Here is a 21835-nt window from a genome sequence, read left to right on the forward strand (position 1 = left end):
TTCACGCGGCATCAGAAAGTAAACAGAACCATCAAGAGATAATCCAAGTAGTTATATAAATGCGAATGTCTATCCGTCCCATCAATTTCCACATTTAGATTAGTTTCGGTACGTTGGCCCATTTTCCTAAGATGCGATCCTTGGAAAATGACCATTTTCATCAGGGTGACGGGCAATATTAGGACAATTCTCGCCCTATCTCTTCTACACTGTCTTATTATTTTCCTCACGGACAATATGACCGGCTTACAATTGACGTCGTCGTCTGATAACAGACAGCCCGATCCAAGTGCAAATTCCTGAGCGTCTCTCTTAAAATGGACTAACACCACTATTAAGCTGGCAATTTCCTTACAAATTAGAGCACGTACATGCAAATTCAACGATGTGTTGTATTCATTTGAGGCCTCGATTATTAACGAAATAGATTTAAACGGGAAAATGTTTTTGTAGAATCCTTTCAGCACAACGTACTTTGTTCTCTAATTTTGCGAAGATTGAAAGCAAAGCCGATTTGGTTGATATTGCTTCCTTTAATGAGGCGAAAAATGTTTTTGTTAGACGGCATCGGTTTAAATTTTTTATCATCTTTGTCAAGATCCTCTAATTTAGCCTCGTGAAACATAATTAAATCTTAATTAGTTACCAGGATGACTTTAAATTAAGTATAATTATGACAAAGTAATAAAATTTATAATTTCTTTGCACCCTTGTTGTGTCTTTAAAAAAAATTAATTAAGTGGATCGGCGCAATTGCCCCCCCAATGTGCAATTAGACAAGCCACTGGAAGCGTTAATTTGCATAACAATTATATCGAATTAGCTCCTGAAAAACTGTTTTTTTATAATTAGAATTAACAGAAAACTTGACTAACCAAGTGAGAACATTTTTTAATTAATGAAAGAGTCTAAACAACAGTGGAGCTTGAGACAGCTCGGGGAGCTCTAAACGAAAAATAGTGTTTTGAACATATTTTGTAATGTGGAGGAAATAATTAGTTCCTTTGTTGTGAGACTCATAATATTGCTATTTTAGTATTTCTTAAAAGCAAGAGAAGAACAAAGTTCTTAAATAAGTTAAGAATAATACCTGGAGGGGTGGTTTAAAACAATAAGCAGGTGAAGCAGACGCCCCAGACCGCGCCGAGGGAGCGTGAAATTATTATCATCTAGATCATGGCGAGAACGAACCTGAAAAGGACGTATTTTCCATTTTTGTCAATTGCCACCAACTGTCCAACTTGGAGCAAATCCTGGAATTAAACTTTCGCAATAAAAGTCTGTATCATATATCGACAGAAATTTCAATTAGAACATGGATGACAGCAGTAGATAGGAAACGCCAGAACCTCATTACTCGTGCTTCCTTGGATTTTATGGGAGTCGTGCTCTCCTGCTTGAATGCCAAGTGAGGTGTCGACAACGTGTCCTGCCATGTTACATCTAGCGACTTCCTTCTAATGAACGAATTTGACCTGGGGAACTAACAATGTCCGCCTTTTCCTGCAAGAAAAAACCGAACAAAGGAGGCTCAACAAGTAAACCCAAAAGCTGGACTCGTCTGCCGGAAACTCCAAAAATAATCAACTAACCGTCTTCCTCTTCGTTTCTCTCACGTACTACTTTGATTTGTTCGCAAAGTCGGACGAAATCCGCTTTTTCGTGATTATTTCTTTTATTATGAGCTTTCAGTCGATATTACTATCATTGTCGGAGCGCGTGTTTCCTTATAAATCTTGCTGAGGCTAGCACTAATTAAAATATATGGAAGCCAGGAATTGAAAAAAGCAATCACAAAGTTGTGGATGAAAAAATCGGTTTAATCTTGAATATGATGAATAATTGAGCACTTTTACAAATGAAACAAAATGATACCATCTTGAGTGAGTAATCTTGTCAAGAATGCGTGACAATGAGCATTAGTCTCATGTTACCCCGTGTAGGTGAAAACTAATAATTTCATCAAGAACGTGACGCAAAGCTGCGAAAATGTATTGCTAATTATCCAAAAAAAACTCAACCCAATCCCGTTAAACTACCGGTTAATTTATTAGCTGTATTTACGCAATATTATAACAGTTAATAGCCCGTAATCACTAATTTTCCGCAAATCTGACAATTACGTGTTGTCAACAAGTATTAATTCGTCGGTGTTAGTAACTTCCAAGTGGATTTAAGGGCCAAAACTGATGTACATGAATAGTTATGTTATGAACTATAAAGTAAATAAACGGGGCACGAAACTGCAGTTATAATTTCAGAAGATAAAAAGTCGAAGAAAGCTTAAAAACGGAGTTTTAAGATCATAGCGCATAAATTAAATAAAATCTTTCAGTATACTTTTTCCGAACTATAAAATTAAATTTCTCTACTACAAGTAGATAAAGAGAGCGTATTTTGAGTTGCCTATATTAAACTAAATATTTACTCAAAGAAATTTATTAGATCAATTTTTGGTGTCGACAAATATTATCAAAAATACATTTTATTCCCAAACACCAAATTTCGTCAAAAAATGCTGACGCGCGTTTCGATAGCAATGCTATATACTTACCATCATCAGAGCTTAATCATCGCTCTGCTTTGATGATGTAGCATTGCTATCGAAAGGCGCGTCAGCATTTTTTGACGAAATTTGGTGTTTGGAAATAAAATGTATTAATATTTAGTAATAATGGAAACACATGTCATATATACATTAAAAATAAAAGTGTTTTATTGGTTTAAGGTCAGAAATGTTTATACAACAATCGTAAATGACGATATCTAGTCCTTGCAGCTTCTCTAGCTTACCTCAACTTTGCTTTCTTGCTTTTTATTTAAAATAATATTACTCGGACCAAAAAAATGTCTTTTCTCCCTTCGTATACTATGATTGCTATTTATTATAAGATTTAACTACGAATTTTCTATTGTTTTCTAATAAATTCGAAATACAAAGTGAGATATATTTTAGCGCTTTATGATTTTTGCTCGCTGCTTTTTAATCCAAAAATAAATCATTCTGCAAAACGCATGCAATTAATTTAGTTATTTGTTCGTTTCGGTTTATCTAAATCGAGTTTGGAACGCCAAATAAAAGCCCACTTTTAATTTTAATAATTAAGCTCGTCGCAAATAATTTCAAGAAAAATGGGGATTAAAACAACTTTCAACGTTTTATTAGGAAAACCACAGCGAATTTAATAATACAGAACCTGATGATTATCAGAGGCACAGTTTTCGAGAGCTTTGAAATACCTTTTTAATTTTTAATAACGTTTCTTAATTGTTACCCAAGTGTTCAAATTTTGATGATGTCTTCTAATTTGACTGTTTTATCGCATTTTACTCTGAAAGCTGAAAATAAATAATGAGCTAATTGAAAAGTATTTTGAGCTAACGGCGAAACAATAGACATGAATAATTTAATTCAACGTTATTGAGTAGGATTAAAACTATTTCGTATTAAATTGTTTTAATTGTTCTATTTTAAATAGTAAAATACCTACATGTAGTGTAGATTGTTTCTACGACTACACGAATCTATTTTAATCAAAGCGCAATAAATATTTGGAAATTGTGTTTCAAATAATCTCATGTTGAAGCAAAATTGCGTTATTTATCTTCCTAACTCTGCGGTTTTCCCGAACATTTTCTCCTCGCCTAACACAGCGAGTCAGAGAACAAAAATAAAATTAAATCTGCGGTAAAGTGCTAAAATTGCATGTATAAATGACAACTCACATCGGAAAGTTGCTCACAGAATGTATCAAAGCAATAAAAAGAGAAAATTATATTATCTTATTTTGTTATTCATAGTGGTTCTTCGTCCATTAAAACTTGAGTCTCGCGGGCGCATTTTGCAAAATAAAAGAGCAGTATTTCTGTGGTCTTTCCTAGGGTTTGTGCTCGCAACCGCGGTTTTGAAGGGGTGGCCTTACTCCCTGGGGTAAAGAGCTTCCACGCTTATCATGGAATATCAAAAAGCATGATTTCTAAAGGGAACTACTCACACGACTGATTGGGTTTATAAGCCGGCTTTCCTTTTGCGTGGTTGGGCGAGAAAAGTTCTTTTAAAACGAAATCAGTTTACTCAAACGCTTAGACAGAAATACATAAATTAATAAATTAATAACAACGAGGGAACGTTAGTAATCTACAAGTCTCCCATTGCAGGGCTTGAACACCCCTTTATTGGATTGACAAACGCACAACTCCACGTCGTAGCTATCCATCTTTTGCTTGTAACACCCTGAGGTGATGGCACTTCCTCCCACTTCGTTGACTTTGGTGCACATGTATGTTGAATTAGTGACTAAAATTACTCCTGTTATTTAATTTAATTTTTGTTGGTAGGTAGATTACCAATTCCATTGAATCTATAAGTGTAACTCGCACAAACTTGACCGGGGGTTCTCTTACATAGAACACTCGCCCTGTGATTGTCAAAGAGGTAATCAATATCCGGAGGTGTTCCATCAACTAAAAAACCTCATGATAAAAACAAATCCGTTTGAAATCTCAGCATATTTTACTTGTTATCACAATCGGTGGACTACACGGAACACCTTTAGCTCTCGTCTCATCTAAGTAATCTGCACAAGTCCTGTTAAACCGAGTATAGTTATCATAAGCTGGGCCGACCCAAGTGAATTCAAAACAATATGACCAATCATCTGGTAATTGTCCATCAGGTGCGAGTGTCGGCGCTAAATCAGTTGTTTGAGCTAAAAGAAAAAAATCAGAAGATATGTAGTGAATAAAAAAAAAATCTTACAGAAAACGAGGATGAAGAACGAAGCCAAGGCAATAACCAAAGTTGCTAAAAACTTCATTGTGTGTTTAGAAATGAAGGCAGAGATTGACGAAATGCTTCAGATTAGATAAATAAAGGGGTACTATCAAAAATATTGATAGTGATCGAAGGAAACTGATAATTAAGATAACGACAACTGATTCACGGATTCTTTGTAATCAAGACGTTTCAAGATAACTTGCGAATTTCATGCAATCCAATTATAAATACGTAGGTCATTAAACAAGTGAATTATAGAAATAGTTTTTCTTTAAAAGAAAAAAAATCATTAATTTACATGTTTTGCTCAATTTTAATTATACAGGGTGATGAATAAAAGGTCCCCATAAGTGTCCTTTTCTGTTAAACCATCTCAGAACTCAAAGCAAAATTATTTAAACCTATTTGTTTTTATAATACTTTTTTTTCAAAGAAAAAAATTAGCAACGCTGCTCAACCTTTCTGACAAAATTTTACATTCGGCAGTATCCGTAACTAAGCAACTAATACTAAGAGCTCTACAGGGTGATAAAAAAATGGCGCCCATTATGGAAGCACCGTGTCCTTTTCAGTTAAACCATCTCAGAAATCAAAGCAAAATTAATTTAAAATCCACTCTTTTCACAATGTGAAATTTTTTTCAAAGGAACAACTTGGCAATGCTGCTCAACCCTTTCTAATAAAATTTTACAATCGGCAGTTTCCGTAACTAAGCAACTAATACTAAAAGCTTTACAATGTTGCAACATTGAAAAATTTTCCATAAAGCCAAGAAATGGTACTTCAAAAAGCTTCAAAAACTTGGAATAAAGCACTTTTTGTCCTTTTTTTGATACAGAATATTGTTAACTGTTAAAAATGTGATGTCTAACAATGAAATTGTTATAAAAAGTTTATCCGAACAGGGTTTGATCGTTTATAAAAGAAAACTTCTGTCTTTGCTAAAAAGGCACAAATTTTGTTTTGGTTTTTAATTTTAGATTTAGGAAAGAATTAGCTGCAACATGATAGGTAGCCATAGGCGTATATAGTAATAATAATATATCCATAATAACATCTCGTTTTAATTTAAATTTAACATCGCTCTCGCCACCTAGTCGCAGTTTAACCAACTCTTCCACCTCTAGGGACTTTTGTTCTCAGCTTAGTTACCCCCACGTCAACTTGACACTTGACGTGTCAGACAGACGTTGTTAGGTTAGATTACGTGTATTTCGAAAACATGCATTCCGTTTTACAACGAGGAAACGCAATTTTGGCGTACGCTTTAAGTGTTTTAGCATGTCTCACTTTTGCTTGCTTTATTTCAACAGTTTTCTTGAATTATCGCACAAATGCCGCAATGAATACGGTCAAAGTTGTTGTGTAAGTACCGAAATCCGCTCTGTTTTTGTAGTTATCGTTTTTATTACAGAAAAAACGTCCCGGATTACAGCGCTTCGAGGGAAAAAAACGACTTGGGATTTCTCACGTTTGATTTGCAAACAAACTTGACTGACCTCTTCAACTGGAACGTTAAGCAGCTGTTTTTGTACCTGACAGCGGAGTATGAGACGCCGAATAATAAATTGAATCAGGTGGTTCTGTGGGATAAGATTATCCTGCGTGGAGAAAACTCTGTGCTTAACTTTAAGAACTTGAACACAAAGTACTATTTCTGGGATGATGGGAATGGTTTAAGGTGACTTTATTACAGGAAACTAGACCAAGCATTACAGTTTAATTGCAGGGCTAATAAAAATATAACTTTGACGTTATCTTGGAATATAATTCCCAACGCTGGTTTGCTGCCGAATATTTTTGCTCATGGACAGCACTCCTTCAAGTTTCCAGAGGAATACACCACTTCTAGAATGTAATTTGTAATTAAATTTGTTGTGATTGTGGGGAGTCTTGTCCAATAAATTCTTCTACAGAATATTATTTTAATGACTGTGCAAAAGTATATAAACACATAAATAAATAAAACAAAAAATTACACCTTGGTTAAAATTTAGTAAATTTCAGTTAGAAGTTTCAGTTTGTATGGTTTTATCTTCCATTTTGTTGATTAGTGATCCGTGTTTAAATGCAATACCCAACATTTCTCTTAATCCCTAAAACAAACAATCAGAAATTACCATACTTCTGTTTCCACTACCTGATTTTCAGCTTTTAGCATTGCAATAACTTCCTCATTGCACACCATTCGATTCTCATCTATCATTGCTGCTTTTTCCATGACTGCAGCCATTTCCTGTATTTTCTCAGCTTGTTGCTTAATTATTTCATCATACTGCTTGTTCTGGAAAGATTTAAAATCCAATTTGGTTCTGTAAATCTCCTCAGTGGTATGCTCTCTATATTTGGTCATAATATGCTCCAAAGTAGTCTGATAGTCTTCTAAAGCTGCTCTCAATTCTCTATTCTCCTGTTGGATCTCCCTTAAGTGTCTATTTTCTTTCTGTATATTTGCTATGAGCTGGGAATGGGGCTTCTGGTTGGCCACTTCATTCAACTGATCAACTTCTTCTTGAAACTGCTTCATTGCATCAATTTTTTTGGTAATTGCATTAGTTTCATTTAACAAAGTGTCTGCTATAGTATCTCGCTCTTTTAAGCGACCTGCTAATCTCTTTGCATCGGTAATTATCTGCTGAATTGTGAGAGACATATTTACTAGATAACTAAAAAGGTAAGTATAGAACAGGTTCAAATCTTATGGAAACTAGTGAGTTAACGAACCTTACCTACAGATAAAACAACACGTTTAAAAACACACTAACACAATTTAGTTGACATACTTAGGCATTTTTGTTCGATTTATTTTTTGCTGGTACTTTTATTTATTGCAAATATTGGAAATTGACTTGACAGATTGACAAATAATAAATAAATTAGAAAACGAAATGTCAAGTGTCAAAGCAGTGAATTAATTATTACAGTACCAACGTAAGCAGTGAAGTTTGTTGAAATCACTAGATTGAAGCCACTGCAACAAGGCGCATAGATGAAAAGGTTGAGCCACTTCCATAGAATGGTAGGAGAGGTGAAATAGTTTAGTTTTAATTTTTTATTTATGGGTAAATTTTACATTACTCTTTTATATTTATGTCGTATTATCCATTTTCACAATTTTTTACGGCCGGTTTAAATGCACGAGACCTGTATAAATTGATATTCTATTAAATTAATTCTTGTGTTCTTTCTAGGACTTCTTTTATCAATTTGAGGTAAATATGTCCCTAAAATATTATTTTAAATTCATTGAAATCAGCCGTAATAAATACAATAAATTCTCTAATCATGGAAAATTATTGTACACCGGTAATAGCCCCCTTTCACATGAGGACTTTTTTGTATTTGCTAAATCATTTACAAAATACAAAGATGGAGCAAAATCGTTTAAAAAAAATATTTCGCTCATAAAAAAGGTGAGATTATTTCAATAATGTATCCGACACCAACGACATAAACAGCATTTGTAAGTGTCTTGTGAAAGGGGCCCTAGGGTGGTAAAGTTAATAATTGCTGGCAAGCAAAGGCTTTCTGTAATACCGTGTAATCTTCCTATAAGTGGATTTGCACTTCTGAGGCAAATTCCAAATGAAGTAAACTATACAGGTGTGTAATTCTGCAAATTAATTAATTTTGTTGTTTTATTTTTGCAGCTCTAGTAAGAATGGAGCACTCAATGGAAGAATGAATCCAACACCCACTGAAAGAAACAATTAACTCAAAATAATAATCTACATAAATTGGAAGTCGAATTTCAAAATAAAATCAATATAAATGTTTTATTCTAGAGCTTTATATGGGTACCGGAAGTTGGTTTGTTAATTTTTCAACGGTAGCAAATATTCTGTTAGATAATTTCAATTAAAAATAGCTTTCTGAATTTGTAATATCAGTTAATTTTTCTCATAATTTTGGAGCACAAAAACTTACTCTTATATCTTCGAATTTTGATCTACTTTTGTTGTATTTCTCATAACGTTTTTTAAATTTTCTAAACTTGAATTAGACAGTTATAGCAAAATTCCATATCAAATTTATTTTGTTTTGAGCCATTAACATTTAGTTAAAAAAATAAAACAACAACAACGCAATTTTTATTGAATGAAATACCAATGAATGAAATATTTTTTGCTCCAATCGTACAGTAGAAATTGATTTATTAATATAAAGTCCGACACATTGGCAAACAGAAGAAATATTCATTTCAAGTCATGCAGGTCAAGTTGTGGTGTATTTTTGGTTGCATTACAATTATTTCACTACAATTTTAGAAAAATCGTGTTTAATAAAAGACTGGACTAAAAAATATGACAATTAATCTAAGAATAACTAAAAAACATTTTATAAACACATTTAACATTTTTATTTGCACACTAGCCATCTCATTTTAAACTTTAAAGAACAGCAAAATCATGTTTTCTTGCTACATGAAACATGTGAATACAATTCACTAATTTTCTGTCCGATAAAAACGACACTTATTTAATAAGTTTGGACAGAATAAGGACTGTTAAATTCAGTATGAAAAAAAGTTTATTTTTATTAAACAAGAAGTTGCAATTTTAATAAGACAAGCTGCGTTTTTTATTACACCTATTTGTTTTTATTACACCTTTAAACGAAATAATTAAGAATTAAGTTCGATTTCACAGCTTTTTAGTTTTTATAATTGCTCAGTCTAAATGACCTCATGTGGTAAACTAATGTTGTCCTGCTTTCAAGCTCAAGAACTACTGGTTGCGAATTTAAATTCTACCGCGTAAATTTCGCGGCTTCTAATTGGTCACTGAAAAACAACCGATAGAGGTCCGTAATGGGCACCCAGTATGTTTGTAAACTGGGTTTTTCTATAATTTTGTGAAAATACTGAAATCGGCTGTTAAAATACTTGTAAAGAATCGTTTTTCTTTTTCGTGTGGTTTGTTTTGGTCAAAAACAGTATATTTTTTAATGTGACCTGTGTACATTTCAGTTTTTTTGATTGACAATAGGGGTTAGGTTACCCTTGCGGCCTTATTGAAACCGTAAGATATGAGTGTGCTCAGCAGAACTAAGTTTCCAACATGTAAGAAGTATGGTTTTACATGTCTCCCGTAACAAAAATCAGGTAAATGACTCGAACTGTGCGTATTTTTCAAAGATGACCTATAAAAAGACAATTTAGGGTTGAAAGTTTTACAAAATGTCATGTTTCAACTACTTGTCAGATTCATTTCAAACGTGAATTTTATTGGAATTGTGTGTTAGGATCTGAGTTGATGATGGCTATAACGTTGGATTAATGACGACAATATCGCAGATCGCTTTCATTTATGTGTGCGATTTTTTCCAGATTATTTCCTTTCAAATGTTTCCTCAATTGTATGAAACAAAAATGTGGCACTCTGGATGTGTATATTGAGTTATCACAAAGATGCAAAGCCTGGAGGGAGCATGTGAGGAGGGTGAAGTAAGTATCTAATTAGCTAACCTTAAAATCTAAACCTCAACGCTACAGCAAACTATAAAGAAAATTAAGACTAGTCGGTCCTCCTTGCCTCTGCTTCACCACCAGGAATCATCAGAAACTCTCAACTGCACTTCACAAAATTTCTGTATATTCACAAAATTCCTTGAATTGCACAGGGAAGAATGTGCTAAAGACAACAGTGAGAATAGAGCAGTAAGTTACTCCCATATCTCCACTCCCTCAATATAAACTCTCTTTTTTTAGGGTTTGAAAAGAAATACACACATTTTAGAAAAACTTGTAGCGAGAGAAAGACTGAATACACTGATTCTAAACCTGTATCCTGGAAATAAAGGTTACTCCCTGGCTTTCAGAACTGTGTCAAGAACTAACCAAGTTTTGGATGATACTGCCAACATGATTGAAACTAAACAGTGGCCTTATGAAGAGGACGAACTTCTTAGATACATAGATAATGAAGAACTTCCCCCATACCTCATAGAACTGCTGGAAACTCATTACAGTTTTCTCTTTTATAGTGGTTGCATTATAGCTGAAGTCAGGGATTACCGTCAATCTTATCCTGATTCCAAGTGTGATATTCATCATGTTTTACTCAGGCCTACACTCAAGGTAAAAAGAGCGGCTTTCAAGTTTGATATCGGTTGGTAGCGCCGCTTTGATGTGTCAATTTGACACCTTGGGGTTAAATAGTGACTTGTATTAGATCTCATGACCCCAGTTGTTCATACACTCATGTCGCCAAACCTCCTTAAAATTAATTAAATTAATGTTGGATTGTCACACAGAGCTGCCAACATGAACAAAAAGCCAAGGCCTCCGGTTGCTTCGATTTACTGTTATACATTTTCCCCGGTTTTTTCTATGAAATTTACATTAAAATACACGTTTTTTAGATTCCAAACTATTAATAAGCATTTTGTGCGTGGAAAAGTTTATTCTGAAACATTGATAAGGGTTTGACTTGGGTAATGTTCTGATAGTGGTGGCATAATTTATCTTCTTCCTCAAAGTTTATCGGCGATCAAAGAGTCTCATCATTTTCAGAATACTGATAATTGTTTCAACGGAGATGCATGTTAACTTTGTTTTTGTTTATTGTTTATTGTTTTTAATTCTTTTTTGCGTGTCACATAGCAACCCAACTTTTATTTTTCTCGTTCTCTCTAATGTGCGTTCAAATCTTCTATCTTCGTTTTCTGTCTTTACTCTGAAATTAGTAATTATGAAAATTGTTATTAAAACGAATATTCAAAGTGAGAACAATAAAAACAACCATTTAGTAGACGACAATGACATAAGAGAAGTATTTTTTTAATGTGTATTTTCTGTCTAGTTCCTGGAAATATATTTTGATGGATTACATAACTATTTAAGGCTATTGATTAGATTGCGCAATCAGTTAGATAAACCTCGCCACACGTTAGGATTTTTTTTATTTTTTGTTTCTTCGGCAGAGTCTTCTTGCTGACATCAACAACTTGGTGGACGACCGCGTGGATTTGGGTACCGAAGAGCGCCAGCAATTAGAAAGCCAAATCTTACTAGCAAATAAGCCTTCGCTTTGCCTAGATCCTGACAATTCAGTCAGTACCTTGCAATCGCGAATAAACCATAACCGCCAGATGTGGAACACTCACAGATTCCGGCGAGCGGCGCGTAAATTCTCTCAAGTAACAGTGAACAGGAAACGAAAACTTGACCAGTTTACGCACAGGCCTGGTTTAGAATTATACGACTTTTTGACGAGAGCAAAGACGAAACCAAAGACTGGACATTCACTTGGAGTGAATAAAACGAAAAAGACTCAAGAGGAGATAAAACCGATTCCTGTACCGAATCTTGATCCACCAGCAATCGGTCCTCCTTCGCAAGGGGTGTTCATTAATGAGTTTAAGACGTACCAGCGTCCGAAAGAGACGAGCGATTGTTTACCGCAACTTATCGAAGAGTACGTTCTTGAGACGAACATGCCGTCGAAAGAGAAAGGAAAACAGAGGGTTTATCATATCAAATTGTCCATTTTGCAAAGGCCGTCGAATTCTGAATATTTAGGAGAGCTTTACTTAGATAGGGACCATAAGAAGAATGAACGGAATGGCGTGGCTTGTAGGTTTTCACTAGGATCTCGGGCGAATGCAAATAGATATATTCATCAATTCACGGAGATTTTCACGGAAAGCGGGCGCAAATCTGTCAGGATATGGTATGGGTTGAGCTCAGGGTACAAAGAACGAGTTGCTATGGCTCAGGCACAAGCACAGGTAGTTATCAACGACTCCCAAGAACTCAGAATGACGGTTTGTTTCAGATTCAAGCTCAGAATGCCGCTCAAACCAATTTAGCCCAGCAACATTTGACTCAACTCAGTCAAACGTTGCAGAATCAGTCGTGTGTTACTTCGCCACTGGTTAACGGGACGGTCGGCTCTAGAATTAGTTTAGTGCAACAAAATCAAAGTATTCAGAATACCTCAAATGTTCCAATTTTGGTAAAATCACACTTTTTTTGAAACTAGACTGAACATTTCATTACAGCAGAGCCACCTACAAGGGGGCACTCAACTCAAGTCCGGGTCGCAAGTTTCCAATCAAGAATTAGAAATTAATGCTTTAGCTACTAAGCTAATGAACATGGAACAACAGTTCCAAGCAGGTACAAACATTGGTAGTTTATTGTAAATTTTGATTTTTTTTAATTTTTTGTTCCATATTTGCATGGATTCTAAAGAATAGGTCACGTCGAATTTTGAGATTTTTGAAGCTCTCACCATTTCGTAGAAGAAAGTAGAAAATTTTGAGTGTTCATTTTGAGAATTTCAGTTTTGATTTGGTGTTTCGTTCAAATTTGACGCGGTGTAAAAGGAACTATCGGGGACAAGTCAAAATTTAAGTGCTTTCAAAATTGTTTTGGTTTGTAATTAGTGTTAATAAAAAACTCCTGCTGTTCTCGCATTTCTCGTTTTTGCTCACGGTGCCATAATATAGTTAGTGCGCATGTTTTTGTATCATTTCTGTAATCATTTGTAACTAGAACTATAGAAAAAAACTATTATTTTTTGTATCCTGAACATGACTGGTAATGGGCGTGACAGATTCATTTAGACTGTATTTATAAACATTTATGGTGTTGAAATTTGGACAACAAAACATTTTAAAGGTGCTTACAAGTGTATTTAATATTTTCGTTTAGCCAACGCTAAGCAGCAGCAACAACAGCAGCAGCAGCAGCAGCAGCAGCAGAAAGTGACGACAAACCGAAGCAATACCGCAATCATCAACTTATTGAATAGCTCCCCCGCGAGCAATATCAACAGTGATGCAAGTGCAGCAGTGGTGAACGCAATAAACAATTCCTCATTGTTACCGCAACAAGTGCAGACTATTAACCAAAAACTTTTAGCTCGTAAAATGACTCTCTCTAACGTGGCAAACGCGCGTGTGTTTAACCACAGCAACTTAATAGCCGTCAATAACAACCGGATGAACATTTCGGAACTGAGTTCACAATTGTCGCAACCGCAAGGCCAAACGATAACGTTAACGTCAGTGAACAGTGGCGGGAATTACACGAATTACACGACTGTCCCGGTTAAACCGCAAGTTGTCAATCAACAAATCATAACAAACAGTTCTAGTGATAATAACAAATCGGCTCTTTCGGCCCTTTTAGTCGGGACTCCAGCTGCTGACAGACCCGACATTGTGGGCCCTAATACCAACACTCTTCTTCTGGAAAAACTGGCAGGTTCGTCGGGAACGAGCACGAGTACACAGAATTCCACGCATTTCATCCAGAGCTTGAAATCGGGATTGCAGTACATGGTGCAGTCGCCACCTAAAGCCACAACTGTTGTGTCACCTTTATCGAGTCCTCCGCCTCAGAATACCAACACGATCAACTTCTCGCAGTTGCAAAGCATTTCCGGACTGCAGAATCTCCAAGTTCAATTGCCTGGATTTGCACAACCGATATCTTTGTCGTTGAACGTGTCGTCCACGGGGAATATCCAGGGACATCCGACTAGTTTATTGGTGTCACTTCCAGTTACCACGTCGACTACTTCAGCGAATACCATCACGCAAACGACAGGGAATATGAACAGTGGAGTCAACTCGATCGGAGTTGGGGCATCTACGGTGGTCTTAGCCAACGCTGGAAGCTCCAATATTGGTAAGGATGCACTTTTATTGTGGGGAGTTTGTTTCATTGCTTGGTGTTAAATGTTTTGTTAACACTCCTAACAGCTTCTAACCCTAACCGAATATTCTGACATGGTTCGAAAACTAAGTGGACTAGTTCCTTATTTTTTGAACGATTTTCACCACTTTCCTTCCTCTTTCGGTACGTCTACTTCTAAATTTCGCCCGAGTTTGAATAAAATTTCGTTTCTTTTAAATTCAGCCCAGTTAGTCACTTCGGGAGTGAAGGGCTTATCCCAACAGAATATCCGGGCTCAGGGCGCCACGTCAGTGTCGCTAACTCAAGGCGGCCAATCGTATCAGCTAGTGACCCCTTTACAGCGGCCGAGGATGCAACAAAATATCCAAAGAACACCAATTACCCTGAAGATGGCAACCCAGAACTCAAGTCAGTTGACAGATTTGCAATTAAATCTCAATAGAAAATGATCAGTTTTTATCAAGAAATTCTAATGAATTAATTGATTAATTAATGCATGCTTGATCCTTGAAATTGGCTTTGCTGTCATAAATTAAGTAATTTCTGTGATATTCTTTTTTGAAACTTTGAAAGTAAATTTTCTTAGATGCAGCAACGCTGCCGTCAAATGCTTCAATTACAAGTCTGCAAAAGCAAGCTCAGTTCCAGCAGTATCAACAGCTGTGTTTGAATCAACAGCAGAAGAACCTGCCGAACGTCGCGGGAAAAATTAGAAGAAGATCCAACACTTCTGATCCACAGTAATCTACTTTCTGTACATTATTTATCGTACTAGTCTCTCCTGTTTTGTTTTTATTTTTATACTTTGTTTTTAATGAGTACTTTACTAACTAAACTGCCGAGCATAGAGTGTGGTTTTGAATGCACTCGAGCTATTGATTGTCAAAACTCAAACATCACATTGCTTTATCCTTAATTTATACCCTCTGTAGTTCTTCCCACAATTTCTGTGATCAAAACCAGTATTATTATTTATTTCCTGTTGTAACGACCGCATGGAAAAATAAATAGTACTGGATTACGTGTAATGTTTGAATTTTTATTTCAGTGCTTGAGTGTTTTTGTTTAAAACAAAAAGAGATTTCGCTGATCTCATCTGCTGCATTACACTGCACAATTGTCGTTCCTACTTGAAAATAAACATGGTGCCAAAAGTGGACCTATACCAATTTCCTTAGATTTTTTTAATACGTGGGGACAAGGCCTATTCGTTTTACTGCCGTCTTTTTTTATTAAAACAGTACAAATAATTTTGGTTCTCCGATGGTCAACAATTCTGTGCGTTCATTGCAGTTTTCTTTCATTTAGTTTTTAATAGGCAAATCTGTGTACATAAAATAGATAAATGTATAATTTTTTGTTATTTATTTATGAGCGCCGAGTTTCATGATTATGAAAATAAAATTATCACTAAGTGCATTAGCAATATTGTTGGACGTGAGTAAATTTCATTTTTTGTAAATATGGTTTTTGTAAATAGATTTATCCAGTCTAATTTATGATTGTTTTAAGTAGTTATATTTTTTTTACTCAATTAATGGTTGTGTATTTTCACATTCATATTTATTACATCATCATGTAGTATTAAGATATCAGGCATTACGACGTAAATTAAACATTGCCCCTTTTTTATTTCTGACCTGATATTTTCTTACTATTAACAAATTAATTTCAAACTGTAAATACAGTATTTATCTTGTTTCATGTTTGTTCAAATTTATCAGATTATATTAAAACAAAATGTAAAATACTTTGTAAAAACTATCCTAACATCTTTAGTCTTTAAAAGTTTGTATAATATGTGGTGAGCTGTAGTATTTTGTAATAATGTATATTATTTGCATATGTTTCGTATTTTTTGTAAATAAATTTAAACACGTGTTACAGATATTTGGCCGATGATACCGATGATGTATACTCGTTGACATGTAAAGTGTTGATTTTCTTGGTTTTCCAGTTTTTTTTCGATATGAAATAAAGACAATAGATTTTTTAAAACGTGTGATGATTTAACGATGCAATTAAATGATCACACAGTTAAAAGTACTGTGAAGGAATATGACCTGTTAAAAAAATTTCAGTTGATAATATAGGATATACATTTATAAAAAATAAGTCTTTATTACGAACTTTTCAGAGCCGTTTCTATCACACCCTCGATCACAAGACCGCGATTTTTTGCGTCCTCTATGCATTTTAATAGTTCTTCGTCTGTGATGGGAGTACCCCCGGGCTTGTGGACGAAACAGAGCTCGTTCTGTTTCACCGCGATGGTAAGTTGGGCTATGCTCAAGTCTTCCTCGTTAACAGTCGGGTCAATGAGGAGTTTCCTGTAAAAAAAGGTCAAGACTCCATAAACGGATCCCATTGTATACTTACTCTTCAAACTTGGCAAAAGTTGTACAACTGGGCACGTTTGTGATATTCAGAGGTTTTCTCTCTTCCAAATTTGCCTGTTTGTTGTCGAGAGCGGGATCATATTCGATTGTTGGTAAAGTGGCTAAAACTAAGATTCAGCCTCGTTATTGCCATGCATGGTTCTTACCAGATTTGAGTGCTGCCATGAGCGCGATCAAACAAGCATCAATCAGAGCCCCATCCAAGTCCAAACAAACTAAATCGGCGTACAGACACCAAGCTAATTTGTCTGGAAAAATACATAAACTTTTCAAATCTAAACATTGTGCGTTTTTTAAAATATCAGCAACTAACTGTGTCGCTACTTGCGCTTGTTCTGTGGGGGGCCCCGGTCGGAATTTCGGGGAACACAAAGGAGGGAGTTCCACATTAGGGATTAAAAAGCCTTCGTTCGCTGTTTCCGCCTTCGGTTGACAGAGTTCCTGCGGGATTTTCGGGCTCGTTGACAAGTTAAGAGAGTTAGGTTATGTTACTCTTACAGCTTTAATACCGCAGACTACGGTGGTTCTTCCGACTTTGGCTATTGCGGAACCATCGGCGGTGGAAATTGAGCCTAAATTAACCGCAATGGGTCTGTATTTGTTGAATTCTCGCCCATCTGGGCGAATTCCATGGTTTAAATAGTCCCTGTAGTATTTCACGGGGTGGAGAATTCTGGAATTGGAAATTAAATTAAAAAGAACGTGCAACGACAAAGTCTACTTGTATTGCTCCGACATTAAGTAATTAAATTTAATTTGAATTAACTTCAAAATAGGAAACACGTTGTTTATTTTGACAGATGACACTGTTGACAAGTAAGTCCAGCTCTCTGATTGGTCAATAATTTGAAAAGAGTCAGGATTAGTTACTGTTCAATTGGGTTAATTAACACGTCATTATCACTCATTTGGTGTTAACAACGAAATCTTCGCTTTTTTCGTGCCTTTGGTGTTTCCATGGGTTAATTCTCCTGGAAATTTCGTTAAATCTGTGAATCTGTCATCCCTTCCGCCTCTGACGTCACGTCAATTCTCACCTCCCATTGGCTGCTCTCGACAATTCAACCGTCGATTGAGGCTCAGCTGTTCATTTCCCGCACTCTCTGTTCCGGCCGTTAAAAACAGTCGTTTTTGTCGGTTAGGGGTGGCTTGGGTTTGTCGCGAAAGTTGGGGTTCTCAGTGCATTTCTTCGTTTTAAACAAAAATTTCGGACTTTTCTCGTGTTAAGGAATGGCATCAATCAAAATTCGCAAAGATCAAGAAAACAGAGTGCCTGATTTACGACAAAAACAATCGAATAACGCAATGGCTGCTCAACAAAAACGGCCGATCCTGGGGGCAATCGATCACAACAAAGTCAATCAGTTTCCGAAAGAAAAACCGGTAAGTCGCGTTTACTCTTATTGTTTTTGTCTCATTTTTTCGAATTCCCAAGGTCTTGCAACCGTCGAAAAAGGCGAATCAGTTGAAAGAACGTGCGAAGAATGTTCAGAATACCGAAAACCGGAAAAACGTCGTTGTTCCTGTGGCGCAGTTTGAAGCTTTCAAGGTTTATGAAGACGACGATCAACAAGCGCGTATTGATGAAAGACTTCGAATGATCAGCAAGAGCAATGTTTACAAAGGAACTGCTGAAGATAGGTTTATTACCAAGACGGAATTGGCAGAAATTGAGAGACAGAAGGTCATTGGGAAGTTGAAGGAGGAGGCTTCAATAGCTGAGACTGATGAATATGGGAAAGCAGCAACTCCTATGAGCATTGAGAAAGTTAATGATGAGAATGATTCTCAACTTGCTGAGGAGGTTATTCTCAAGAGAGCTCATGTTAGGGATATCTTCTTTGAGATGGAGGAGTACAGGGATGATATTTACGCCTATTTGAGAGAACATGAGGTATTGTATAAGTTCTGAATGTTTTTGGTTCTGTTAATAGGTGAAACGAGTATCAGAAAAAAGTTTGTAAAAAGCGTTTATCTGGTCTCATTAGTTCTTTCACGTTTATTGCGTCTGTAATCTGTTATATCCGCGTTTTTCTCACTTATCTCTATATTTTTTCCAAGTTTGTGCCCAACTTTGCCTTGTTTTCTTTACTTTATATGCAGCTGCTTCTTATTATGTCTTTCTATCTTTAAATTGCAGTCAAACCGAAAATATCATAAATAGTTTGTAGATGTAATCCGACATCAGACCCATTTCCAGTTTTTCCCTCACAATTTTCAGAAATTACTAACTGAAGATTAACTTTGAAACAAATGAGCTCTTTATTTAATCGCATTATAACCAACTCAAAATTCTCCAATTAGCACACCTACCGTATCGCATTTACATGTATGTTAAAATACCGAGGTTATTATTTATTTTCCAGCTTCAACACAGGCCAAAACCAGGCTACATCGTAAAACAGCCCGACGTGACCGAAAACATGCGCGCGGTCCTTGTAGATTGGCTAGTTGAGGTCACTGAAGAATACAGAATGCACACCGAAACTCTCTACTTGGCGGTAAATTTCATCGATCGTTTTCTGAGCTACATGTCAGTAGTCAGGGCTAAATTGCAGTTGGTTGGCACCGCTGCCATGTTCATAGCTTCGTAAGTTGCATAAACATTCTTCGTGCAGTCGTTAATTCGTTGAATTACAGTAAATACGAAGAAATTCTTCCACCGGACGTGAAAGAATTTGTGTACATCACCGATGATACTTACGATAAGCATCAAGTGCTGAGAATGGAACATCTCATTCTTAGAGTTTTAGGGTTTGATTTGTCAGTACCCACGCCGCTGTGTTTTATTACAGCGTTGTGCACTTCTACTAAACAAACTGAGAAGACTATGTATTTAGCAATGGTATAATCTTTGTAATATTTTGTCACTGATTTACATGTTTTTTTTTGTAGTATTTAAGTGAGATTGCACTTTTGGAGGTGGAGCCATATTTGCAGTTTCTACCATCAGTTATAGCCTCCTCTGCTTTGGCTCTAAGCAGACACACATTGTTTGAAGAAGCTTGGGACTCAACTATTGAACAAAAATCTGGATACGCGTTAAAACAACTAAAATCCTGCATTGAATTCTTGTACGACTTGTTTCTGAGAGCCCCTGCTCACCCACAACACGCCATTCAAGACAAGTACAAGTCTGGAAAGTACATGAAAGTTTCCACTGTTAGTCCCAGGCGAGAGATGATTATCTACGAATAAGACTGCTCTACCGTGTAGAGACGACTCCACTTGGCCATTTTTATTTTATGCTCGAAATTTATATTAAATTGTGTTGTTTTTTTATGAATTACTTTTACCGTATAATATGTCTTATGTATCCGACAATGTTTAAAAATTGATGCGTTTTATCAAATGTTGCGTCTTAGCCAATATTTTGTACAGTTATTTATTTTAAGTATTAGTTAGAAGAATTGGAATATTCCAAACTAACTTTTTTTGTTTGCATGCATGTAATACCACAAATTGGTTTTTTGGACAAAGGCGTCGACGAGTTTTTGCCAAATTTATTTTGGTCGGTAATGTGCCTTAACTGCCCATTTGTTTAATAAATACTTTTCTACTATAATTGCGTTTGTTGTGAATCAATTTCCTGTTTTTTGTAGATGCTGGGGAAAACTTAGAATTTCAAACGAAGATAGAGGAAAAAATGCGACTTGTTTAGAGCAGAAGGTCAAATGCGCCGCGCAGTTTACAATTTACTGAAGTTTGTCTACTGACCGGTAGATGGTGAGTCATTTGGTGACTTATTATGAATTTACTTTATTAATTTTTGTCTTCCTTTACAGCAAAATTTGTTATTACGTAAAAAATATTTAATTTTAATTATTTTATTGTGAATTCATCTCCTTCGATATTAACCTCACTTTTAACTGATTTGACATTAAGTGAGACGCGTATCAACTTAGGGTTTGTTCTTTTTGCCACTCCAAGAATTTAATGTCTTGGCTTAAAACGAATTTCTCTGGGAATTGACTAATTTTCTTGGTTGGGTGTCCAATTAGCACCAAATCGATTAGAGTTCTATCAACGTAAAATTAGTTTATTTGTGCAGCGGAATAACCTGTCGAATTAGAGTTCGGTTTCTGAATATTTAGGCCTATTATTTAGCAGCGCTCATTCACAATAATTTAATTTAAAATGTGGGGGCCCTCTCAGTTTTGAAAAGACCATCTGTGTTGATGAATGACCAGATATATTGCCTGTCTAGCTCGTTTTTCCGAGTCAGACATAGGTGTACAATACATGAAAAATTAGTGTATCTGGAATTTGTACAGTGCGAACATTCCAAGTCCAACAATTGGTCGATCAAAGTAATATCTGTAACGTTATAACAAGCACGTTTACGCTCAAGTGGATTTAAATAATTTGAAATTAACTGTCATTAGAATTTAGAATTTAGCGATTTTTATTCATGATCATGTGAAGCGAACCGTGAAGTACAGTCTCATTCTTCAGGAAGTTCATTCATAAGTTTCTAGTAATCCCAGATGACCGCTTTTAAAAATGCTGTCCATTGATAAAAATGTTTGCTCGAATCTTAACCATGCCGTTTGAAAATTCCAACAATAATAAAGTAAACTTATTTGTGTATAAGTGGCGATTCGATACTGTTACACTTTTGTGGCATTTCACGCATAATTCAAGCTGGTTGGTCTTTTTCTTGAGTTCAACATTTCATTTTACCCACAAAGCCAGACTTAATTGTTATTATGGCTACCTATTCATCGATGGATTTTGTGCCGAATCGCGACCACACAAATCAATGTTTATAATGAAATTACGACATCGAGGAAACAATGCACGAGTTAATTTAATCAGTTTATTTACTTCCGCGCCGTTTCTTCGAGTGCTGTTAATTAATCTTTCATTATTAACTGTACAACAATTAGGAAAGACACGGAGAGAATTAATGATAAATTGATTCGTAATAGCAGAACCTGGCCTAAATTTGTCACCTAGTTATGAATAATGGAGAACGCAACGTTTATATACACAGGTATTTCATGGACG

General features: G+C 35.7%; 6 protein-coding genes across 11 annotated transcripts; 3 read left to right on the forward strand and 3 right to left on the reverse strand.

The window, feature by feature from the left end:
* Positions 1–4050: 4050 nt before the first annotated feature.
* Positions 4051–4854, reverse strand: LOC148169871 (uncharacterized). The gene is made up of 4 exons (XM_088043817.1): positions 4760–4854; positions 4518–4709; positions 4348–4464; positions 4051–4297 (listed from the first exon to the last, which is right to left on the reverse strand). Exons 1-4 carry the CDS (start codon positions 4815–4817, stop codon positions 4131–4133), a joined length of 534 nt encoding a protein of 177 aa, XP_087899943.1. The 5' UTR covers positions 4818–4854; the 3' UTR covers positions 4051–4130.
* A 1057-nt stretch (positions 4855–5911) lies between these two features.
* Positions 5912–6695, forward strand: Spase22-23 (Signal peptidase complex subunit Spase22-23). Its single transcript, XM_088043857.1, has 3 exons — positions 5912–6142; positions 6192–6458; positions 6507–6695. The coding sequence occupies exons 1-3, from the start codon at positions 6000–6002 to the stop codon at positions 6634–6636; spliced, it is 540 nt and encodes a 179-aa protein (XP_087899983.1). The 5' UTR covers positions 5912–5999; the 3' UTR covers positions 6637–6695.
* On the reverse strand, positions 6448–7737 carry LOC148169873 (FGFR1 oncogene partner 2 homolog). Of its 2 annotated transcripts, none has more exons than XM_088043855.1 (3): positions 7507–7737; positions 6918–7443; positions 6448–6873 (listed from the first exon to the last, which is right to left on the reverse strand). In XM_088043855.1, exons 2-3 carry the CDS (start codon positions 7428–7430, stop codon positions 6781–6783), a joined length of 606 nt encoding a protein of 201 aa, XP_087899981.1. In that variant the 5' UTR covers positions 7431–7443; positions 7507–7737; the 3' UTR covers positions 6448–6780. The 2 variants fall into 2 exon arrangements, with proteins under 2 accessions (XP_087899981.1, XP_087899980.1); XM_088043854.1 differs by having other exon boundaries at positions 7502–7737.
* A 1824-nt stretch (positions 7738–9561) lies between these two features.
* Spt20 (transcription factor Spt20 homolog) lies at positions 9562–16127 on the forward strand. 4 transcript variants are annotated; one of them, XM_088042739.1, is made up of 11 exons: positions 9562–9692; positions 9747–9881; positions 10107–10223; positions 10272–10436; positions 10488–10856; positions 11702–12511; positions 12556–12735; positions 12782–12899; positions 13437–14417; positions 14649–14834; positions 15013–16127. In XM_088042739.1, exons 3-11 carry the CDS (start codon positions 10188–10190, stop codon positions 15168–15170), a joined length of 3003 nt encoding a protein of 1000 aa, XP_087898865.1. In that variant the 5' UTR covers positions 9562–9692; positions 9747–9881; positions 10107–10187; the 3' UTR covers positions 15171–16127. The 4 variants fall into 4 exon arrangements, with proteins under 4 accessions (XP_087898865.1, XP_087898867.1, XP_087898866.1 ...); XM_088042741.1 differs by having other exon boundaries at positions 9562–9881; positions 12785–12899; XM_088042740.1 differs by having other exon boundaries at positions 9562–9881; positions 11702–12508.
* Positions 16128–16516: 389 nt separating this feature from the next.
* Positions 16517–17716, reverse strand: LOC148169875 (exosome complex component RRP43-like). 2 transcript variants are annotated; one of them, XM_088042745.1, is made up of 6 exons: positions 17547–17716; positions 17324–17498; positions 17139–17266; positions 16972–17090; positions 16806–16926; positions 16517–16756 (listed from the first exon to the last, which is right to left on the reverse strand). In XM_088042745.1, the coding sequence occupies exons 1-6, from the start codon at positions 17561–17563 to the stop codon at positions 16549–16551; spliced, it is 768 nt and encodes a 255-aa protein (XP_087898871.1). In that variant the 5' UTR covers positions 17564–17716; the 3' UTR covers positions 16517–16548. The 2 variants fall into 2 exon arrangements, with proteins under 2 accessions (XP_087898871.1, XP_087898870.1); XM_088042744.1 differs by having other exon boundaries at positions 16972–17266.
* Positions 17717–17955: 239 nt separating this feature from the next.
* CycA (cyclin A) lies at positions 17956–20390 on the forward strand. Its single transcript, XM_088042743.1, has 5 exons — positions 17956–18208; positions 18261–18719; positions 19192–19415; positions 19466–19670; positions 19721–20390. The coding sequence occupies exons 1-5, from the start codon at positions 18056–18058 to the stop codon at positions 20021–20023; spliced, it is 1344 nt and encodes a 447-aa protein (XP_087898869.1). The 5' UTR covers positions 17956–18055; the 3' UTR covers positions 20024–20390.
* Positions 20391–21835: the final 1445 nt, after the last annotated feature.

Source organism: Gnatocerus cornutus, chromosome 8, assembly GCF_029298725.1.
Source record: "Gnatocerus cornutus isolate USDA-ARS CGAHR chromosome 8, icGnaCorn1.1, whole genome shotgun sequence".
Taxonomy (NCBI): domain Eukaryota; kingdom Metazoa; phylum Arthropoda; class Insecta; order Coleoptera; family Tenebrionidae; genus Gnatocerus; species Gnatocerus cornutus.